Source organism: Lotus japonicus, chromosome 3 (assembly GCF_012489685.1).
Source record: "Lotus japonicus ecotype B-129 chromosome 3, LjGifu_v1.2".
NCBI classification, from domain to species: Eukaryota; Viridiplantae; Streptophyta; class Magnoliopsida; order Fabales; family Fabaceae; genus Lotus; species Lotus japonicus.
In genome coordinates this window covers 73,105,926-73,126,875 of record NC_080043.1, presented here as the reverse complement: position 1 = coordinate 73,126,875, position 20,950 = coordinate 73,105,926, and the positions used below count along the sequence as shown (strand labels likewise).

Genomic DNA, 20,950 nt, shown 5'->3' with positions numbered 1-20,950 from the left:
TGGATGGTAGAAGAGTGGTTGGGGCTGGTGGTTGAGAGTAATGTCAGGGTTGGTGGTGGAGGGAAATGAAAATGAAAATGACAAGAGTACATCAAATTAACATTACCAAAAGTACATCAAATTAACATTACCAAAAGTACACGCATGAACCTGCCAATCTACAATGATGTCTAGGTTTTCATCATTAACAACAACCTGTGATAAGGGCCACATTCTACCAAATTACAGAGAGTTTACAAATTAATATTACACAATACAAGAACATTCAATCTGTGGTGATGTCCACATAGTCCGCATGACCACTAAAAGCACCAAGCCAAGCTTGGAATTGTGCATCATACATGCCTAAACGTGGACCATATAGGTTGCGCCAGTATTTGGAGGCAAGATCAGCGTGCCAATCCCACTGGGGAGCAATAGTCGGCATAGGATGTCCAGGAGTTAATTGGAGCTGCATTTTAGAGAATAACCATAAAATTAGATAACTTCCACATACAAAAATTAATCGACAAGCTAGTAGGCAACTAAAATATTAGTGTATTTGGTCAAAATATACCTGTACCCAGTGATTTATCACATGTCCAATAGCTATAACAGAATGCTCATCTCGTGGGCCGGCTCCTATCAGTGGAAAGTATGTGTTACAACCCATAGAGGATAAGGATACGAGAACCAATTGGTACTTTGTGGCAACAAGGTATCCCATCTCTGGCAGTTGAAACCATTTGTCAGGGGTGGCCGGGTCACCAATAGGAAGAGTGAGACGATTATGTAAGCCATTAACAACATCTGTGCCCCACATCCTATTATACATTAACACATTGGTCTCAAGTTCTTGTATCAATGTAGCCCTAACCCAAGGCCAACCGTCCTGACCGGCGGAATGCCCCATTAATGCAGCAATGGATCTATAGCCACAGTTACCATCATCCTCAACATCTGTAATTGTGCCAATATATGGATGGAGAAAGGCTGGAAAGTTACACATGAAATGGCTTGTATCAGACTTCTTCACACGCTTCTTCCTCTTTGCTGGTTGTGAAGACTTCTTTTCCTCTTTAATCTTCTTGTCAGTAAGTTCAAACGCTGAAGGATCACGAGTCAAGGATCCTATTGCTCGACCCTTGGGTTGTTTGCTCTCCTTCAACTTAGGAGTGCGGTTGGACTTTATCCGAAGCTCAGGAGTACATAGTGTACTCCTTTCAGGACAATATATCGCTTGAAGCTTCCTCCTTACCATACTCTGCCCTCCAGTATCCAAAGAATGGAAATAACGTGTCAGTGCCTCAACTTCTGGGTGCATCTCTCCATGGTTTAGTCCGCAAATATCTGAGCTGCCAGTATCTGCAACAGGTACATGCTCCCAACTTAGGCTCTTCCAGAATGGATGAATGGCCTCGTACAGAATCCTCTCATAATCTGTAAGTTCACAGACATGTTACATTGAATTACAAATATAAATAATTGGAAGTAGTTGAGAGGAGAGTGGGTGACCGGTAACCTGCAAGTTGACAACCGCAAGGTAGTCCATGAGTCTCTCTCATTAAGCAATCGCATCTGCCGCCGCAGGCTCGCATTCTTGTCAGTTCAGCATCAATGAGTTTCAGGCATTTGATTGACACAAATCCCCTAATATTTGTGTAGAAAGGGGTCTTGAAAAGGTGATCAATTTTATTCATACTGCGCTCAAACGATGCTACTATCTTAGTGTGGCCATTGGTGGTCAAACTATGCGACGCATCCCATGATGTGGCCAGGTCACCCTTACTGTTCCGCAACATCAACTTCAAGCTGGCATGTGCACCTTCAACATAAGAATTAATATTGTAATAATCTATGAAATGAAATACATATAACAAGTCATAACATAATTTTTGTACCTGTTACTTGTTGTTGTTCCAAAATGCATCACATGATTTGTCCATGCCTTGGCAAATTTCTGCTTGTGGACCAACCATGTAGTAGAACAATAAGTGGCAAATTTCAACTTGTGTTTATGCTTGCACATGTTAAACAATTCAATCCAATGAGCTTCAAATTCTGGAACTGTTGGAGCATCTACCAATTCGGCCCACTTGTCCATAACCTCTTGAGCAAAATCATCCGTGCCAACATACTCTTTGCACTTTGCCAAAACACACTTGTTGATGTGCCACAAGCATAGTAAATGGGTGGTGGTGGGAAGGCTTTGTGAAGCAGCACTCAATAAGGCAAGATCTCTGTTCGTCACAATCACTCTAGGCAACCTGGATTGGTCGGAAATCAGAGACTTCATACACTCCAATGCCCAAATGTAGTCCTCTGTGGTCTCACTGCCAATGTAACAGAATGCTATTGAGTATGTTTTATCCGTGGAGGTCAGGCCAACAATCTCGAGCAAGGGTAGTTTGTATTTTCTGGTCTTGTATGTGCAATCCATGATCACTACATATGGGAATGTGTTGAAAAGTTTGACGGCATTCGGATGAGCCCAAAATATATCTCTAATCACTTCCGATCCGGGTTCATTTCGTTCGAAGTGAACATACTTCTCACCGTCCAACTTCTTCAGCAAGTATTGTATCTCTGTCAGTGACCCACGAACGGATTGTCTGAACCGCTTGCAAACACAATAAATTTGTTGGATGGTAGTCAAGTTTGAAGGATCTTTTTCCTTCAAGGACGCCAACATCTTTCTAGGTGGAACCCAAGTCTTAGCCTGATTTATCACGTACTCCTTCGCCTCACTATTCAGTCGACCAGCGTAATTGTGGCCAACTAGTGACTCAGCTGCGAGATGGATGTGTCTACCGTCCATCACCTTCAACCACCAACCTTTATCATCTTTCGTACGTCGTCCTTTTAGCCTAAAAGGACAACCTGTCTTTTGTGTTGACGTTCCTTCAACAAGATCCGGTTCTCTGTAGGGAATATACGCACCATGCTTCTCACACCCCAGAATGACATATTCTTTTATTCCCTTCGCACCACTATCAGACTTTGTTGTCACCAAAACAAAATTATTTGCCATAGAAATGTCGCGAACCCATTTCATAAGATCATCTTTCAAAAGGAAACGTTGTTTCAGGATAAACAAGGCATAAGGCATAAAACAAGGCATAAACAAAGCAAACAAAGCATGCAAAAATTTGTGCAATGAGTACCTGATCAGTATGATACAAATGAGAGACATCTATAGATATAATCGGAGGTTCAGCTAGTGAAGGTTGCTCGTCTGGATTATCATTTTCCAATCCAGCAGCATGTATCAATTGTGATTCACCAAAGAAAAAGGACTCTGTCATCCCTGGAACAAAACCGGTAAATCAATAACCGACCCTATAACGGTAAATAAAATTCCGGTACTATAACGGTAAATCATAATCCGATACAATAACAGCAATTCATTTACCGATTCAGTTCACGATTCAGCAGCCTAAATTACCAACTTAACTAACTAAACTAACTACTTAAACTAACAACTAACTACTTAAACTAACTATAAATAAAGTATCAAAGCTAACAACACTTACCAGAAGTTAAAAGCTTTCCCTTGGTGGTGGTGGTGTTGGTGGTGGTGGTGGTGGAAATGTGGAGATGGTGGTGGTGGTGGGAAGGTGAAATGTGAGGGAGGAGTGAAGTAATGGTAGAATAAGGTAGTTTGGGCGAGTTATGGGGGGCTAGTGGGGGGTTGTTGGAGGGAGGAGTAATGGTGGAGGGGTTGGTGGAGGGAGGAGTAATGGTGAAAAGGTGATCAAACTGCCAGATTACCAATCGGTAAATGATATACCGATATCAATATAAGAATCGGTTAATGATTAACCGATATTGTTCTTCGTGTTCTGGGTAATGAGATAAAGGTGTTCATACTGAGGAACAATAACGGTAAATGATTTACTGATTGGTATTTTTACATCGGCAAATCATTTACCGATGGGTAATTTTGGAATAAAAAAAAAATGCTGGGGCGCGTAGCCTAAAGGGTGGGGTGCCAAACCCAAATCCCCTCATATATCTGGATTGGGTTAAATATGAATGTGAAATAATTCCTGAAAAAATAAATCTAAAAATTTTGTTTGTTTTAAAATAGAATTTATCACGTTACATAAAACATTCTTGAAATGTTATTTACTAAGTCATTAGCTCTCATGCAATTAAGTTGCTTAATGCAGTTGGAACACCTAAGTAATGTTGCTTATTTTGAGCAACCATTGGAGTAACATGACATGACAGTTACTGTTGCTTCAATTTTATCAACGTTGCTTATTTAAACAACAGTTACTTAATCTCTTTCTACTTGTTTTTTTGATTAAAAAATTATATTTTCACTTTCATTCATGAACTTAAATATTGTCATGACTTTGAAATAATAGAAACACATAAGATATAGTGAGGCCCAACTAAATGCAAAATAAGTAATTGTGGCTAGAGCGAATTTTGCATGAGTTGATTAAATCATATGTGACAGTTTGAGCTACCAGAATAGTGTTTAAGCAACTCAACTAGCCAATATGCATTAAAGATGCTATTAATTATATAGTCCTTCATATCACCAAGAAGGAGGTTGGGGTTAGGAGATGCGATAGAGGGGAGGGAATGTGGTGGCTGAAAAAGATAGGGGAAAGAGGAAGAAGAATGAGGGAGAAGAATGATAAAAGAAAAATTGAAGAACTAAAATTGATGTAAAGATTACATGTGGACTTGATGGGTAATCCGCAAGTGTACAGATTTAGCCCGATTTTAATTATCGAATCCACAAGCATTGTGAGTGAAAAACCTTGGTTTAAGTCTAAAGTAAAGTTTGCAAGTTTGGAAAATAAATAAATTTCAGTTTTAGAGTTGTTTGTTTTTGACAAAAATATGTCGATGTAGCAATAGTGAATACGTGTAAAATTCAATGATAGTGATGCCTTGGGTTTTCGTTCAACTAATCCGTTTTAGCAAAGAGGCGATGGCAAAGGCGCGACGCTGGCAGCTGGGGTTGAAAGGAAGAGGTGGCGGCGCTGGTTTGGGTGGTGCCTAGGGTTTGTAGGTTGAAGAGAGGTGGAAAGAAAATAAGAGAAAGAAAGAGGGTTGAAGGTGAGTGTGTGTGACGGCAAGAAAGAGAGAGAGAGAGAGGGGTTTAAAAATTAAAAGCTAGGGTTTTCATGTTGCTTCAGATATGGACTCATGGACTGAAATTTTTTATACATAGTTACTTGAGTAGGTTCTGTCGGACTTGAGCCCAAACCGAGACCGACCGAACCAACTCGCACAAAATTGGGTTTTTGCACCCGCTTAAACTGGGTTAGACTTAGACTTATTAAAAAGCTTGATTAGCTAAAAATGTTAGGCTCCGACTATCAAAATAGCTTGTTTGGCCTTATAGGTTGGCCTTTATACATAATATTATTTTTATTATTAACTGATAATATAAATAAATAGAAATGGAATGATATGTAGAAAGATCTATTATTCCACTAGCCTCTAAGAAGACATTTTCTATTAAGTAAGCTTGTAAACAGGCTAGTAACAAAGCCTTAAAATTTTGTTGGCAATTTTTTTTTTTTTTGAAAGATGAAATGAATATTATTATAAATAGCCCGAGTGTAAAACCAACTCAAGGCAAGAAACAGATACAGTCTGAGGTTCACAAAGACATAAACATCGGATACAAACTGAGCTGAAAAGAACCCACCACCAACCCGCAAAACGGCATAGAGAAAATCCCAAGGAAGAGCCTCATTAAAACCTTACTTGGAAAAACCCAATGGGATAAAAACCAAGCAAGGAAAAAGAGTACCACAATCTTGAGATAGCCATTCTACAACTGACCCAAAAAATATATGTAAAAAAAATAATGAAGCTCAGCCCAAGGAACCGATCAGCAAATCCAAATTGCGAAACATCAAACACGGTGTATTTTCGTACAGCAACAGCAGCTCCAGGAAAGGCAGTAAAAACAGCAACAGCAAACACCAGCGTTCTATTTCAGCAACAACAGCAACAGAAAAACCAGCAACAGCAACAACAACATCAACACATAATAGCATCAGAAATGACAGCAACAGCAACCAGCAGCTCCAGCAACAAGCAGAAAAAACAGCAACAGCAAACACCAGCGTAATCATTTCAGCAACAACAGCAACAAAAAAGCCAGCAACATCAATCAGCAACACATAACAGCACCAGAAATGACAGCAACGGCAAAACATCAGCTCCAACAACAAGCAGAAAAAACAGCAACAGCAAACACCAGCAGTTTTATTTCAGCAACAACAGCAACAGAAAAAACCAGCAACAGCAAATCAGCACCACATAACAGCACCATCATCAAAACATCACTCGACAGCAGCATGGAGCAAGAGGTAATTTTGAAACGCAACAGCAACAATAACCGGTGACAGCAACAATGAAGGTAATAAACCAGCAACAGCAAAACCAGCATTATGCTTTCAGCAACAACAAGAAACAACAAATAACCAGTGCCAGCACCAATAAAACATGGAAATAGCTTCCCAACACCATATGCCAATCTTTAACCTGCAAACAAAAATAAAAAACAGCAGGCACCACCAGGGAACAACCAAAAAATTAATGCCATGAATAGAACCAAACCGGCTCCACACAAAAACACCCTTGTTTTGCCAGCTCATCTGCCTCCGCATTCCCTTCCCTCAAGATATGACTTACCCCAGGACAAGTCACAAGCGGCATCAAATAATCAATCATATTCAACTCATTTGTGAGCTTCCATGGTCTCATCTTTTCACCTTTTACCCAGCCCACCGCTAGTGTAGAATCACTTTCAACCTCCACAAAGGACACCATGAATTGTTGACAAAACAAGAGAGAATACAGGATAGCCAATACCTCCGCCTCATCTGCTCTCTGAGCTTCTACTTTTCTAGCAAATTTGCCAAGCACATCCCCCGCCCCATTCCTCAAAATACCACCAATGCCGGCACAACCCGATTGGAAAGACCCATCTACATTAAATTTTAAATTCATTCCCATAGGAGGCTTCCAAGGCACAACTGGGCGAACACTCACCTTCTCCTGTATATCTATTTTGGTGAATCCCCGAGCAAACTGATCCGCCCCATATGGACATTCCTTCCACCAAGCCTTTATCCATGTAAATAGCACAAATATATGAGACTCCCAAACCTCTCCTCCCGCTTAAAGATAACTAGTTATAGGCTTCTTATGACTTTTTGCATGCTTGTTCAAAATGTTGCATCCAGTTACCTGATCACAAAACTCAGAGAATAGAATTGAAAGAATCAATCCTGAGTAATGATATATACACACCTCATTTTTTAAACATTTTATTTCCACATCTTTTTATTTCTATCTCTCTCATCTTATCATCTATCACATCTCATATTTTCTCTCTCTTACTTTTTCTTTTCTTCCTATCTCTCTCACTATTCCACCTCTTCACCTCAAAAGAGAGATGTGGATGAAACATTACTGTTAAACAATAAACCACAAATGGTGATCATCAAGTTTAATAGTGAGAACAGCATCCCTCTCAGTGGGAAAAAGGAAAGAGGGGCTATTACTTGAACATATTTCAACATGGGTGCTAATAAAAGCAACAAAGTAATTGACTGAAATTGACATCAAAGAGTTTTGTATAGATGAGACTTAGATAGTTAAAATTATAAGGATTTCAATAATACTATTCAGCTTTGGATGTACTAAAGAGGCGGCACACAGTTCACTCTAGTTTTAAGTAAGACAAACAAACAAACAAACTGAAAATTATGATAATCTGCTATGATGAATGATATATTCAAACGAATAATGATTCATAGACATAGGAATAGTAGAAACACCCCAAACACCCCTTTTTCCTGCGGATTTGGCCAAATAATACACTGAACTAACCACCTAAATACACATGACTAACTATAAAGCACATAACCGTGTAAACTCAGTTGAAATTCCTAAATTCAATTTTACACGGTTCTGTGCTTTATGGTTAGCCATGTGTATTTAGGTGGTTAGTTCAGTGTATTATTTGGCCAAATCCCTAATTTAGGAATTTCAACTTTACACGGTTTTGTGCTTTATGGTTAGTCATGTGTATTTAGGTGGTTAGTTCAGTGTATTATTTGGCCAAATCCCTAATTTAGGAATTTCAACTTTACACGGTTATGTGCTTTATGGTTAGTCATGTGTATTTAGGTTGTTAGTTTAGTGTATTATTTAGCGAAATCCACAGGAAAAAGGGGTGTTTGGGGTGTTTCTACTATTCCTATGTCTATGAATCATTATTCTATTCAAACCAATTGACCTCACTCCTATATCGTTTTTGGTGCAGCTTTGATCTTAAAAACAAGTTCACAGTCAACCAACTTATTTGTACCATGTTTCTATAATGAATAGTAATGAATGACTTTTAAGCACAGCCAAATAGAACTATTTTCCTTTTAAAGTCCTTTACTGCCAAAAGCAAAGGTCTGATTTAGTGCGGAGGTTCTAATTTATTTTTTACAATTTGCATGGTTAAATTTCTATTGCTTTAATTTTTTTCATTGAAGAGGGGATTTGGTGCAAAACAAATAAAGTGTAACACATCATAAGTTTTGTGATTGGGGTATGTACTGATAGGCTTATCAGCTTTGTAATTTAGTGGACTTCAAGACTTCTGTAGCATTGGGTTTGCGACCCATGATCCAAACGGATTAGAACCAAATATAAATAAAGGACACCATCCAAGCGGTGGGGATCGAACACACTTTTACTTTATCTTGTATTTACTTTTGCTCTCGAATTGCTTAGCCCTGATCGGTGAGCTCTATACCGGAAGATTGGCGCCCACTTGCAGTTAATTTAACAGAGGCTTTGCACATGTGCTTGGAGGCGAACACGATCCGTTTTCTGAAACAACTGAAACGTCCACCCGGCAACGTGGATAGGTCTAAGTGGTGTGAATACCATCGTATTGTGGGGCATTATACAAACGATTGTTTTACACTGTTCCGGTATGGAACCACTCAACGGGCTAATTGAAATCGAGAGCGAATACAAGATAAGCAAAACAAGTAAAAATGCGTAAAATGATAGGTCCCCCACCGCTTGGGCGGTGCCTGTTATTTATAGCTTGGGTTTTAATCCGGTTGGATCATGGGTTACCCGGCCCATTTGGTACATAAGTTCGATCAGCCCAATTATCAAATACATTGATCCGCCCATATCAGTCCACAAGCCCTCAAGACACTAAGGCTTAGTATAAGGCGAATGTGTCTTTAATAAGCCCTCAGCCATTAAATCACATACAATGCTAACAAAGGGCGTGTAAATTCTGATGCTTGTAAATTTTGACAAAACAAATAACGATAATCATCTTTGTGTGTTGAATCAGACTTAGCAGCTCTCCTCAGCTGTCACTTCATATGCCCTTACCGTGGCAGATTTCAAAGTCATTATTGCCTTACCTGCCATAAGTACATCGAGTAGATATCCTGCATATTTTTGGGAACTTGATGCTACAATATTATCATGTATTTTAAAACTCCACTAATATAATCATCAAGATGGAAGTAAATGTAATAAAGCTGCTATTGAATTTATAAACGAAAAGTCGTATCCTTTCTTGAAACGTCAACAATTTTGAAACGTCACATCCCCCGGACCGAAATACCCCCTCAGTCTACCCTTTCAACAAATCTCATCCCTTCAATTTTAAATTTCTCATACCAACGTGTCCTTTTGATCCAATCGTCGGAACCCGTGCCTCGGGCTCACGTATGAAGGCACGCGTCCATTCACTCACCATTTACCTCACCCTTTCATCTTCATTCTTTTGTCTATATAAAGTTCAAAGTTTCTACCCCTCTTCTACACTTCATTCTCCCATATTCCTACTCTCTCTCTTACCATAGCTAACAAAGATTCAAACTTTTAGTCCTTTCCTACCAAGTTCACTCGACATCCACCATTTTCCACCCACATTTAGTGGCAACATCTCCAGAAACCATTCAAGTCTTCACCTTTCCCAGGTAAATCTTCCTTCCCTTTTCCTTCTGCATATTTACCATTTTATATGAACATTTTGCATTTTCAAACCCAGAAACTTGAACTTTCTTCAACCCAGAAACTTATAATGAATCTCTTGCATGTTCGGTCCTACAACTTAAACCCAACTCCTACCTTCATCTTACTTTTCTAAAATTTCACTTTCAGGATTCCTTCTGAAAAAATGGCTGCCAAACGAACACGTAGGGAAACTTCTGCACTTAATGTTCAAACCACTGCAGACTCTTTATGGGTTTCTAGTAAAATCAAAAAACAGTTTTCTAAAATCAATACCCCAAAAGCTATCATAGATTTAATTACCAAATATAACTTTAGAAAAGATGGCCTAGATGCCCACCTGGACATACTTCCCTGTTCCCCTGACGAACCATGTTGCTTTGGACAACCAGATAACCAAGGGCGAAACTTCACTTACCTCTTTGAAAGCCTATTTTCCGATTTGAAGTACGAACTCCCATTTTCTGATTTCACCTGTTCTATTCTAACCCTGCTAAACGTAGCCCCTACCCAACTTCATGGTAATGCATGGGCTTACCTGAAAGCTTTTGAAATCCTCTGCCTAACCTTAGGCATCGAACCCACTAGCAACAAATTCTTTTATTTTGTTGAAACCTGTGGGCGCAATGTTAGGGGAAAATATGTTTTGCTTGCAACTGCTAGAGGCTTGGGGCTGTTTACCCTTTTCAAAAGTCATTACAAACATTTCAAAGGAAAGTTTTTCAAACTCCGTGAGTCTGATCGGTGTAAGGATATATTCTACTTCGATGACGGAAGCCCTCGATTCCCCTTTTATTGGACGAACCAATATGAGGTAATCATCAAAATTCCTGATGATGCCTTGACGCCTGAGGAACTAGTTGACTGCCGATTCTTGTCAAACCTAGGATTAAACCTTAACGATTTTATGACTGCCCTTTCTAAAAATCAAGTGGGTGTCTACATTGGTAAGGCATCCTAACTTACATTTTCCTTTCCTGCTTCACCCTATGTTTCTTGATGTTTTAATATTCCTACTTGTTGCAGGCAAAATGACTCGCCTATCAGAGGAAGACATCCTTCGTTTCCGTCGTGAGCAACAAGCTGCTCGAGAAAAGAGGAATCCCTCCAAATCACTTGCTGATCAAGACACTAGCCATTTCGGCACCGAAACGGGTCGCCCTACTAAGAAGAAGAAGAACGAGGATCTGGCTTCTGCCAAAAGAAAAATCATCAACCAAACTTCTCTGGAACAATTCATGGGCAAAGGCGGTGCTCTTGAGGCGAATAAAGGTTGTTCATCAAGTGGTCCGCCCCCTTGCTGGAAAAATTTATTGAAGGAATTTGAAGAATTATCCTCTACTGAAGTAACTTCACTGTGGGACTCGAAGATTGACTTCAACTCTCTTGTGGAAACAAACTTAGTGTTTGAGGCGGACCGAGAAAAGATGAGAAAGATTGGCCTGAAAGAAGCTTGTCAGGCCATGATGACTAAAGGTTTAGAGATTGCTGCTATCTCTAAGATGATCGACTTAGAATCTGCTGGGTTTGACGGTCTTGCCAACGCCAAACTCATTGAAGAAAAGGAGAAAGAGATTGAAAAGATGAAGGCTACGATGAAGTTGTTGGACAAATCCAACAAGGAAAATGAGAAAAAAGCTGCTGATTTGGCATTGGAAGTTGCCAATTTGAAGAAGATTGTTGAAGAGAACAATGCTTCCGCTCAAGCATTAAGCGGGGAGAATGAAAAAATAAGGGCTGATCTCACTCAACTGACTACTGTGCACATCCAAACTCTGAATGAGAATTCTAAGATGAAAACGGAGATTGCTGAACTAAAATGCTCCGTTTTGGACCAATTCGAAGCTGGCTTCGCCAAAGCACTGAATCAAATTTCCTTCCTTAATCCTGACCTGGCGATCAACTTGGAGGGTTCAAACCCTTATGCTCGTATCGTGGATGGTAAACTGATCAGCCCGGATAACGCGGATGGGGAATGAGAAGAAGAAGAAGAAGAAGAGCAAGAAGAAGAAAAGAATGAAGAGGAAAATGTCAACACCAAAGAAGGAGAAGGAGAAAACCACTAGCTGCAAGTCTTGTTCCTTTTCCTTTTAATAAATTATGTTAAAGACTTCCGGTCTCTTAGTTTTCCCGTTCCTTTATTTCCTTTGCTTTCATGTAACAAACTTTTCCCTTAACGTAATGAATTTCCTTTCAGTATTCTAATTGTTTCGCCTATAACTTTCATATCGTCCATAATAATATTATGCCTTCATTCACTCAACGAACACTAAAATAACTAAGTCTATGACTAAGCATTATCTTACGTAGTCCCCAAAGCTATCATATAACTTATATTAAATTTCAGAACATAACTTAATGGAAATTTCGTTCACTAACCTTTTCACCAGAATTGATCCGCCTTCACCATCATTCAAGCACATAGCTTTCTTATTTACTGTATATAGTAAAAATACCCTCGATTGGGTCTCAAAAATTTTGTTCATAAAATTTTTGGAAAGTTTGAACTTAATCAACTACTTTGGAATCATAAGGCCTTTGTGTATATAACTTAGTCAAATTTTTTCATTTTTGACAAAGTTATTCATGGAAATCAAAGTCACAATATTTGATTTCATTGATATGCTCGCGTGGAGACTTGTGCTTATTTTGGACAAGCTTAAATCCAATTTAAGGTTGTGCTTATGAATTCGTGGTCAAATGCTCTTGTTTTAAGAGACTTACTCGTTTCTCAATTGTCTGACGTCGCTCAATTGATAGACCTTAGTTGATAAGTTCCCGCTATGGGAAAAAATAAAATGTTACACCCTTGAACATTTTTTAAAAAGGTTATGCCTCGTTAAAAACTTTCCCGCCTGGGGTAGAGAAAAAAGTGCATACCTGTTATTCATTAATAGCTGATGCCTCATTAAAAACTCTCCCGCCTGGGGTAGAGAAAAGAGTACATCAAACTTAGTCTTAAACAACAAACGTAGTCTTAAACCATACAAAGAACAAACATAGTCTTGGATGCATACAAACTGAAACAACTAACATAGTCTTCAACACACATAAACTGAAACAAACTGTACAACACAAAACAAACTGGACGAACACCTTGTACTTCAACTGTAATAATAACGGAGATGATGTGCATTCCAAGCTCTCGGTACCCTTCGCCCAGACAACTCTTCCAAATGATACGCCCCTTGACCAAGCTCTCGAAGAATCCTATAAGGTCCTTCCCAATTAGGTGATAACTTCGAATCATCAGGTCCCCTTGCCTTTCGACGCAACACCAAATCACCAACTTTCATTTGCCTCAGAACCATTCTGGAATTGTATCGCCTTTCAGATCTCTGCTTTACCACTGCTTGCCTCAGACGAACTTCTGCTTGCATTTCCTCCACCAAATTGAGATCAACCAATCTATTCATGTCATTCTGGCTTTCATTATAAGTCGCCACCCTGAAAGTTACATGTTGCAACTCTACTGGGATCATAGCATCGACCCCATAAGTCAACTTGAAAGGTGATTCGCCTGTAGTGGATTGAGGGGTAGTGTTGTAAGCCCAAATCACTGTGATCAACTCCTCAGCCCACAATCCTTTTGCTTCGCCTAAACGCTTCTTAATTCCATTGAGAATGACTTTATTCGCTGACTCCACCTGACCATTTGTCTGAGGATGCTCCACTGAAGCGAAGCGCATTTCAATTCCCATTTCTGCACAAAAATTCTTCACACTCCTGCTAGTAAACTGTGTTCCATTATCTGAGATGATAGTTGCTAGTACGCCAAACCTGCAAATCAATTTTCTCCAATAAAATTTCCTGACTTTTTCTGCTGTTATCTTCGCCATCGATTCCGCCTCGATCCACTTAGTGAAGTAGTCCACCGCAACCAAAACAAATCTAATCTGAGAAACTGCTGAAGTAAACGGTCCCAAGATATCCACTCCCCACATTGCAAATGGCCACGATGAACTCATTGAGCTAAGAGCTTCAGGTGGCGCCCTATGTAAGTCTGCATAGATTTGACATTTTTCGTACTTCTTCACATAATCCATATAGTCCCCTCTTAAAGTTGGCCAATAGAATCCTGCTCTGAGTACTTTCGCCGCCAAAGATCGGCCTCCTACATGACTTGCACACACGCCCTCATGAACTTCATACATAATTATTTCCGCCTCATCTTTAGAGACACATCTCAACAAAGGAACTCCAATCCCTCTTATATACAATTGTTCGCCCAGCAATGTGTAATGACTTGCCTCGCGAACTTGGCCTTTAGAAAATTTCAGCAAATCAGAGCCTTCTGCTTCCAAACACTTTTTGATACGCCCCATCCAATCTGAATCCGCTACAGTCAACACCATCATTGTCTCATCCTGTTCGATGCTTGGGCTGTTCAAAACCTCCTGGATGACTGACTTATTGTTCCCCGGCTTCTTGGTGCTTGCTAACTTCGACAAAATATCCGCCCTTGTATTCTCCTCCATCGGAACATAATTAACCTGCACTTTGCCTATATGCTTTATCAACTCTTGCGCTTTCAGTAGATACTTAGCCAGTTGTGCATCCCTCGCCTGATATTCACCCTGAATTTGCCTGGAGACTATCTGAGAATCTGTTTTAATCATTAAGCTCTTGACTCCCATCTCGATTGCCAACTTCAAACCTGCAATTATAGCTTCATACTCTGCCTGATTATTACTTGCTTTGAAGTCAAACTTAAGTGACTGTTCAACTGTCACACCTCCTGGACCTTCTATAATTATTCCAGCCCCACTTCCCTTGACATTGGATGAACCATCCACGGACAAACTCCATTCTCCAACCTCCATAGTTTTCTCACCGGAAGACATTTCATTAACAAAATCCACCAATACCTGTGCTTTAACCAAACCTTTCCTTTCAAAAGTGATTCCAAATTCTGACAATTCAACAGCCCAGGAGACCACTCTTCCTGCCAAATCAGGCTTTTGCAAAACTTGGCGAAGTGGCAGGTCAGTTTTTACCACAATTGGAAAGCCTTGAAAATAAGGTCTTAATTTCCTGGCGGATATGATTAAAGCTAATGCAGCATTTTCAATTTTTTGGTATCTAACCTCAGCTCCTTGGAGAGCGTGACTCACAAAATATATGATCCTCAAATCACCCTTATTCTCTTGCAACAAAACTGAACTAACTGCATTATCAGATATGGAAATAAACATTGACAATGAAATACCTGGAATTGGTTTGGCTAAAATTGGCGGATTGGCCAAATGACCCTTCAAGCTTTTGAACGCCCTTTCACATTCTACAGTCCACTAAAAAGTTTTGTTCTTCCTTAAACATTGAAAAAATGGTGCTGATTTTTCTCCAGAACACGGAAGAAACTTGGACAAAGCTGCTATCCTTCCTGTTAATTTCTGCACATCCTTAACTGAAGTTGGACTCTGCATGTCTAGTATCGCCTTACACTTATCAGGATTTGCCTCAATTCCTCTCTTTGTGATCATGAAGCCCAAGAATTTCCCACTTTGAATCCCAAATGAACATTTTTTTGGGTTAAGTATCATGTTATGCTTTCTTAGTTCGCCAAACGCCTCTTCAAGATCAGAACAGTGTGCCATCACTTCCTCTGACTTGACCACCATGTCATCCACATAAATCTCCATGTTCCGCCCCACCTGCTTGTCAAACACCTTATCCATCAACCTCTGGTATGTTGCTCCCGCATTCTTCAGCCCAAACGACATAGTCTGATAGCAATAATTCGCCTGATTCGTCATAAAAGCTGTCTTCTCTTCGTCCGGCTGATACATTCTTATCTGATGATACCCTGAATATGCATCCATGAGGCTAAGCATTCCGAATCCAGACGCCCTATCCACAAGCTTATCAATATTCGGTAAAAGATAAGAATCCTTAGGACAATGCTTGTTCAAATCTATATAATCTGTGCACATTCGCCACTTTCCATTAGCCTTCTTCACCATTACTACATTCGCCAACCATGTCGGATACTTAACCTCCCTAATGAATCCAGCTTCCAGTAACTTGTTGGTTTCCACCTTCACTGCCTCTGCCTTTTCCTCGCCCATCTTTCTTTTGAATTGAACAATAGGTTTCGCCCCGGGATTTAAAGCCAATTTGTGACAAATAAATTCCGGATCGATTCCCGGAAGATCCTTTGCACTCCATGCCAATAAATCCATATTCTCAGATAACAACTTTACCAACATGTTCTCTTGACTTGTTGTTAAATTGACACCGACTTTCAAGTTTCGCTCACCAATCTGGATCGCCTTAGTTTCCTCTTCTGATGTCATCTTGTGCTCAATGAATCCGTCACGAGGATCCAAACTAACGTCTGTCTGATCTACATTCACCTCATATACTCGATGCCCCTCTTTCACTGCCTTCTTTCCCAAATGTCCATACTGCTTGAAACTTTCTGAATAACACTTTCTGGCAACCACTTGATCAGCCTTTAAAACTCCAACTCCTCCTTTACTCAACGGATACTTAGCTGTTAAGTGTCGTGTTGAAATGATCGCCCCCAATCTGTTTAGTGAAGGCCTCCCAATGAGTACATTATAAGGCGAAGTACATTTTACTACCAAAAACTTAATAGCAAATGTCTCCGCATTTTTCCCTTCTCCAAAGACAGTCTTCAGCTCCACATAACCTCGAACAAATACTTTCTCTCCAGAAAAACCCACCAAAGAACCATCATAAGGCAACAAATCAGATTCAGTTAGCCCCAATTTTTCAAAAGCATCTCCATAAATTAAATCTGCTGAACTCCCTTGATCTAACAATACCCTCTCAATTTCATACTCAGCGATCGTCAACATCACCACAATTAGATCGTCTTCATGAGGCTGTACGCCCTCAAAATCTCGCACAGTAAAAGTAATATCTGGTTGGTTGATTGCCCAACTTCCCCAATCATTAGAATAAACAGCATTGATTGAATGAACATACCCCTTACGAGCTTAATTGGTCACTCCTCCACCTCGGAATCCACCAAAGATAGAATGAATTCGCCCCTTTGCTTTCCCTTCTGACTGTCTGTTTTGACCATCATTATCAATCTCCTTTCCATATTCAGTTCGCTTCATTGAAGTTTCTGCTTCATCTGAATTGCTTCGTCCTTCAAGCTGTTTCATACATCCAGCCTTCACCAATTTATCTATCTCCTTCTTCAGAGTGAAGCAATCATCAGTATTGTGTCCCGAAATCCTATGATACTCACACCACTTCTTCTTATCCACATAACCTGTTGGCGGCTTTGGCTGCCGCGGAAAACGGATAACGTTCGCCTCCAAACACGTGTGCAAAGCTTCAGTCAAATTAACCGCCAAAGGTACTGCACGATCATTTTGATTCCGAGTCCACGTCATCGAATGTCCTGGCCCACGCACCCCATACGGTTGAGCACGATTTTTGAAATTAGAACGGTTATCAAATCGGCTATCATAACGGTTGCGATTGTTATACCCTGCGTTTCCACGTTCAGTCCATCCCTTCGAATATTGATCCGCAACCGCTCCCTTTTTCGCCTCAAACTGTTGTTTCTGTCCTGTAACCGCTGCATTTGGGCGGTTGTTTTTTATCTGGTCGCTCTGCTCCTCCCTGATGTACCCTTGCACCCTTTCGCGCAAATGCGCCATTGTCTCCACTAGTTTTCTACTTAAATTACTGTTTAATCCACCCGGCTTCAAACCCAACTCAAAAGCTGCAATGCATATTTCCGGCATCTTATCCTCCAAATGAACATATAATTGATTGAAACGCCCCATGTAAGACTGCAAAGTCTCATTTGGTCCTTGACGAACATTGAATAATGTCGCCGGAGTCACTTTTTGTGCACGACTGGTAGAAAATTGAGACAAGAATTTTGTTGATAACTCCGTGAAATTGACAATTGACCTTGAAGGCAAAGTTGTAAACCAAATCATCGGTGACTTCTTAAAAGTTGATGGCAGCATTTTGCACTTCAACGCGTCTGATGCGCCTACAATAACCATTTTTGTGTTAAAATACACTAAATGGTCCTTTGGATCTGAGTCTCCATAATAAGAATCAAGCTTTAACGTCTTCAAATTATCTGGGACGGCAGTGTTCGCTATTTCCTCTGTAAAAGGTTGAAAGTCCACCACTGTCTCAGCCATTTTTCGATCGCCCTCTCGTAACCCCTGAGTCTGATTGAGATCAGTAAGTTGATTTTGTAACTGTTGATTGTGTTGACGAAGTTCATTGAGATCATCCATGATCCGCTGAAGAACATCGGGAGGAACATCATTTTGTTGAACATGATTTCTCTCTCCGTTCGCCCCGGATCGAGTCACCATTGCGGTGAAAAAATGAAGCCTAGGAAAGTATCCTTCGACCCCACGGTGGGCGCCAATGTTCCGGTATGGAACCACTCAACGGGCTAATTGAAATCGAGAGCGAATACAAGATAAGCAAAACAAGTAAAAATGCGTAAAATGATAGGTCCCCCACCGCTTGGGCGGTGCCTGTAATTTATAGCTTGGGTTTTAATCCGGTTGGATCATGGGTTACCCGGCCCATTTGGTACATAAGTTCGGTCAGCCCAATTATCAAATACATTGATCCGCCCATATCAGTCCATACACTTAGAATAGAAATTGAACGTTTAATAAAAGCTGGTTGTATGAGGCAGCTGGAAGGGCAAAAGGAGTCTGATGGAGCGGGGACCTCAGCAAAACGTGATGAAGCATGAAATGAGATGGAAGAGGCGGAACCAAAGAAACAAGCAGGAGGAGAGACAAAAGGGCGCATCCATTCCATATTCGGAGGATATTCAGGGGCGCATGCCACTACATCTAAATAGGTATCATTACCATCAGCCCAAAAGGTATAGTCAGTCAACAATTCCATCACTATTGGGGTAGAATAAAATTATGTGTATTTAGGGGTGACTTTCCAGGAAACCCAAATAGAGTTAGTGAGGGTTGGGTTTCTACGATTTCTAGGTGCCTTACGGGTACTTTTAGCAACCATTTTGGAGAAAACCTTCCAGAAATTAAAACGAAATGTGAATTTTGAAGGGTGCGGATGAAGTTTAATTTTTTTTTCAAGTTCAACACTACAAATCATGTTAGGTAGAAGAGATAGTGTAGACTGGGTAGGATTTTAAAACGGAAAAATCTGGGTATAATCATAAGATTTCGAAAGAAAGCATGTATAGAAGAAGAAATGAGAAGTGGAAAGTGCTAAAACGTGGTGAAGGAGAAGGAAGTTTACCATAATAGTGTAGCAGAGGAGGAGGATGAAGAGAGTAGTTCTTGCAAAATCCCAGGAATGCTTTCGGTAAGTAGATGGTTTACTCAAAATTTTGAATGAAATGTATTTGAGAGAATAGGAATGGTGGTCGCCGCGGAAGCACGTGAGGGCGAGGGAGGTGAGGTTGGGAAACCTGTGGAGGAGGCGAGGGAGGAAGGGGAGTGTGTGGTCGTGGATGGCGAGGGAGAATCGGAGGCGGCTGGTGATGGAGAGGAATTGCTTGGAGACAAGGGACAGAGACTCCAAGCAATGGTGGTCCTGTTTGTTGTTGAGGAATTTGAAGACACATTCCCAACACTCCTCTGGTAAAAAATACATTGTTTTCGTCGAAGCTATGAAACACAAAACTAGGATTCACAAAATCTCACAACTCGTTCCAAGCATGCTCTGTTTAGCTGCTGAGCGTTATATTTATATGTTACTTCACAATTCACATTTAGGTTTATTGACTTTATTCGTTGTAGTCCATAAGGAAAATAAGTTGTGTAGGGTTTGCATAAATAAGTTTGGATTGTGCTCTGTTATCTGTTATTTGTCCTTCTTGAAATCCTGATTTTATATCAATTTTTTTTTGAAACAGATTTTATATCAATTTAAAGAAGGCCAAACTAATCAATGATGTAACAATTTAAAGAAAACCTGACTAATTAATTAGATTATGAGTTTGTTAACTACACAATTTTTATATAATTTCGACCTATGTTGCATAATTCGACTGGATGTTGCATAATTTCGACCTATTAAGTCGAAAGTAAGGAGACTCAAGAAAATTTACCAAGTGCTAAGTGACTTCGGCTGAAAAGTATTTTTCGAGATGTGAATAATCCATTAAGGGAAGCCGGTTGTTTTGAAGACAGTTCACGAAAGACACGTAGGGAGCAAAAGGACACGTGTAGGACGAAGATATATTCAGAAGACACTTGTAATGGTTTTATCAATTGACCGTTAGAAGTTGGTTATATTTTTAAGTCTATAAATAGTGGGTTTGTAGAGAGAATCAGGGTTCACAATCTTTACTCAAAAACTCTCAAGTGCTTACAATCTATCACAATGATTACAAGCCAAGTTAGAGCGAAAAAGTAGGGATTCATGCAACACTTTGTATTTTAGATTTTATTATCATTACTCAGAAAGTTTACTTGTCTTTTCACTTACTTCAGTCAAATCTATTTGTTTTGTTTCCAATTCGTTATCAAATTTCTTTAGTTTTCAGTGATTAAATCGAATTCATTTTCACTAAAGAACCCAAGAGGACTCGAATCCAGTCCCCAGATTGATAATTGGATTCTCTTATTTGTTTACCAAAATTTGGTGTAAACAGAGTGATACATAAGTTTTTTTTTATTACTTTTTTTTATGTTATCAGTATTTCGTAATTTATTATTATGATAATTTGAGCAATTTAATTTAATTTTTGGATTCGCCTATTAAATTATGATATTATGCTAGATTAGTTTGTCTTAAATATGTTTTGGTCCCTAGAAATATAGAAAATATTGGTTTTAGTTGCTAAAAAACATTTCTTAGTTTTAAATCCCTAGAAATATACATTGTTATAGTATTATGTCTTGCGGTTAAGTTTTGCTTACGTGACTCACAGAATTATGATTCACACTTTTTACTTGGTGTTTTTTGATCTGATTTGACACTGAGGGACCAAGCC

General features: G+C 39.7%; 1 protein-coding gene across 1 annotated transcript; it reads right to left on the bottom strand.

Moving 5' to 3' along the window:
- Positions 1-96: 96 nt before the first annotated feature.
- Positions 97-7,096, bottom strand: LOC130744683 (uncharacterized). The gene is made up of 8 exons (XM_057596848.1): positions 7,012-7,096; positions 6,652-6,947; positions 6,442-6,501; positions 6,028-6,176; positions 5,840-5,944; positions 1,502-1,629; positions 557-1,419; positions 97-451 (listed from the first exon to the last, which is right to left on the bottom strand). Exons 1-8 carry the CDS (start codon positions 7,094-7,096, stop codon positions 266-268), a joined length of 1,872 nt encoding a protein of 623 aa, XP_057452831.1. The 3' UTR covers positions 97-265.
- Between the last annotated feature and the right edge of the window lie 13,854 nt (positions 7,097-20,950).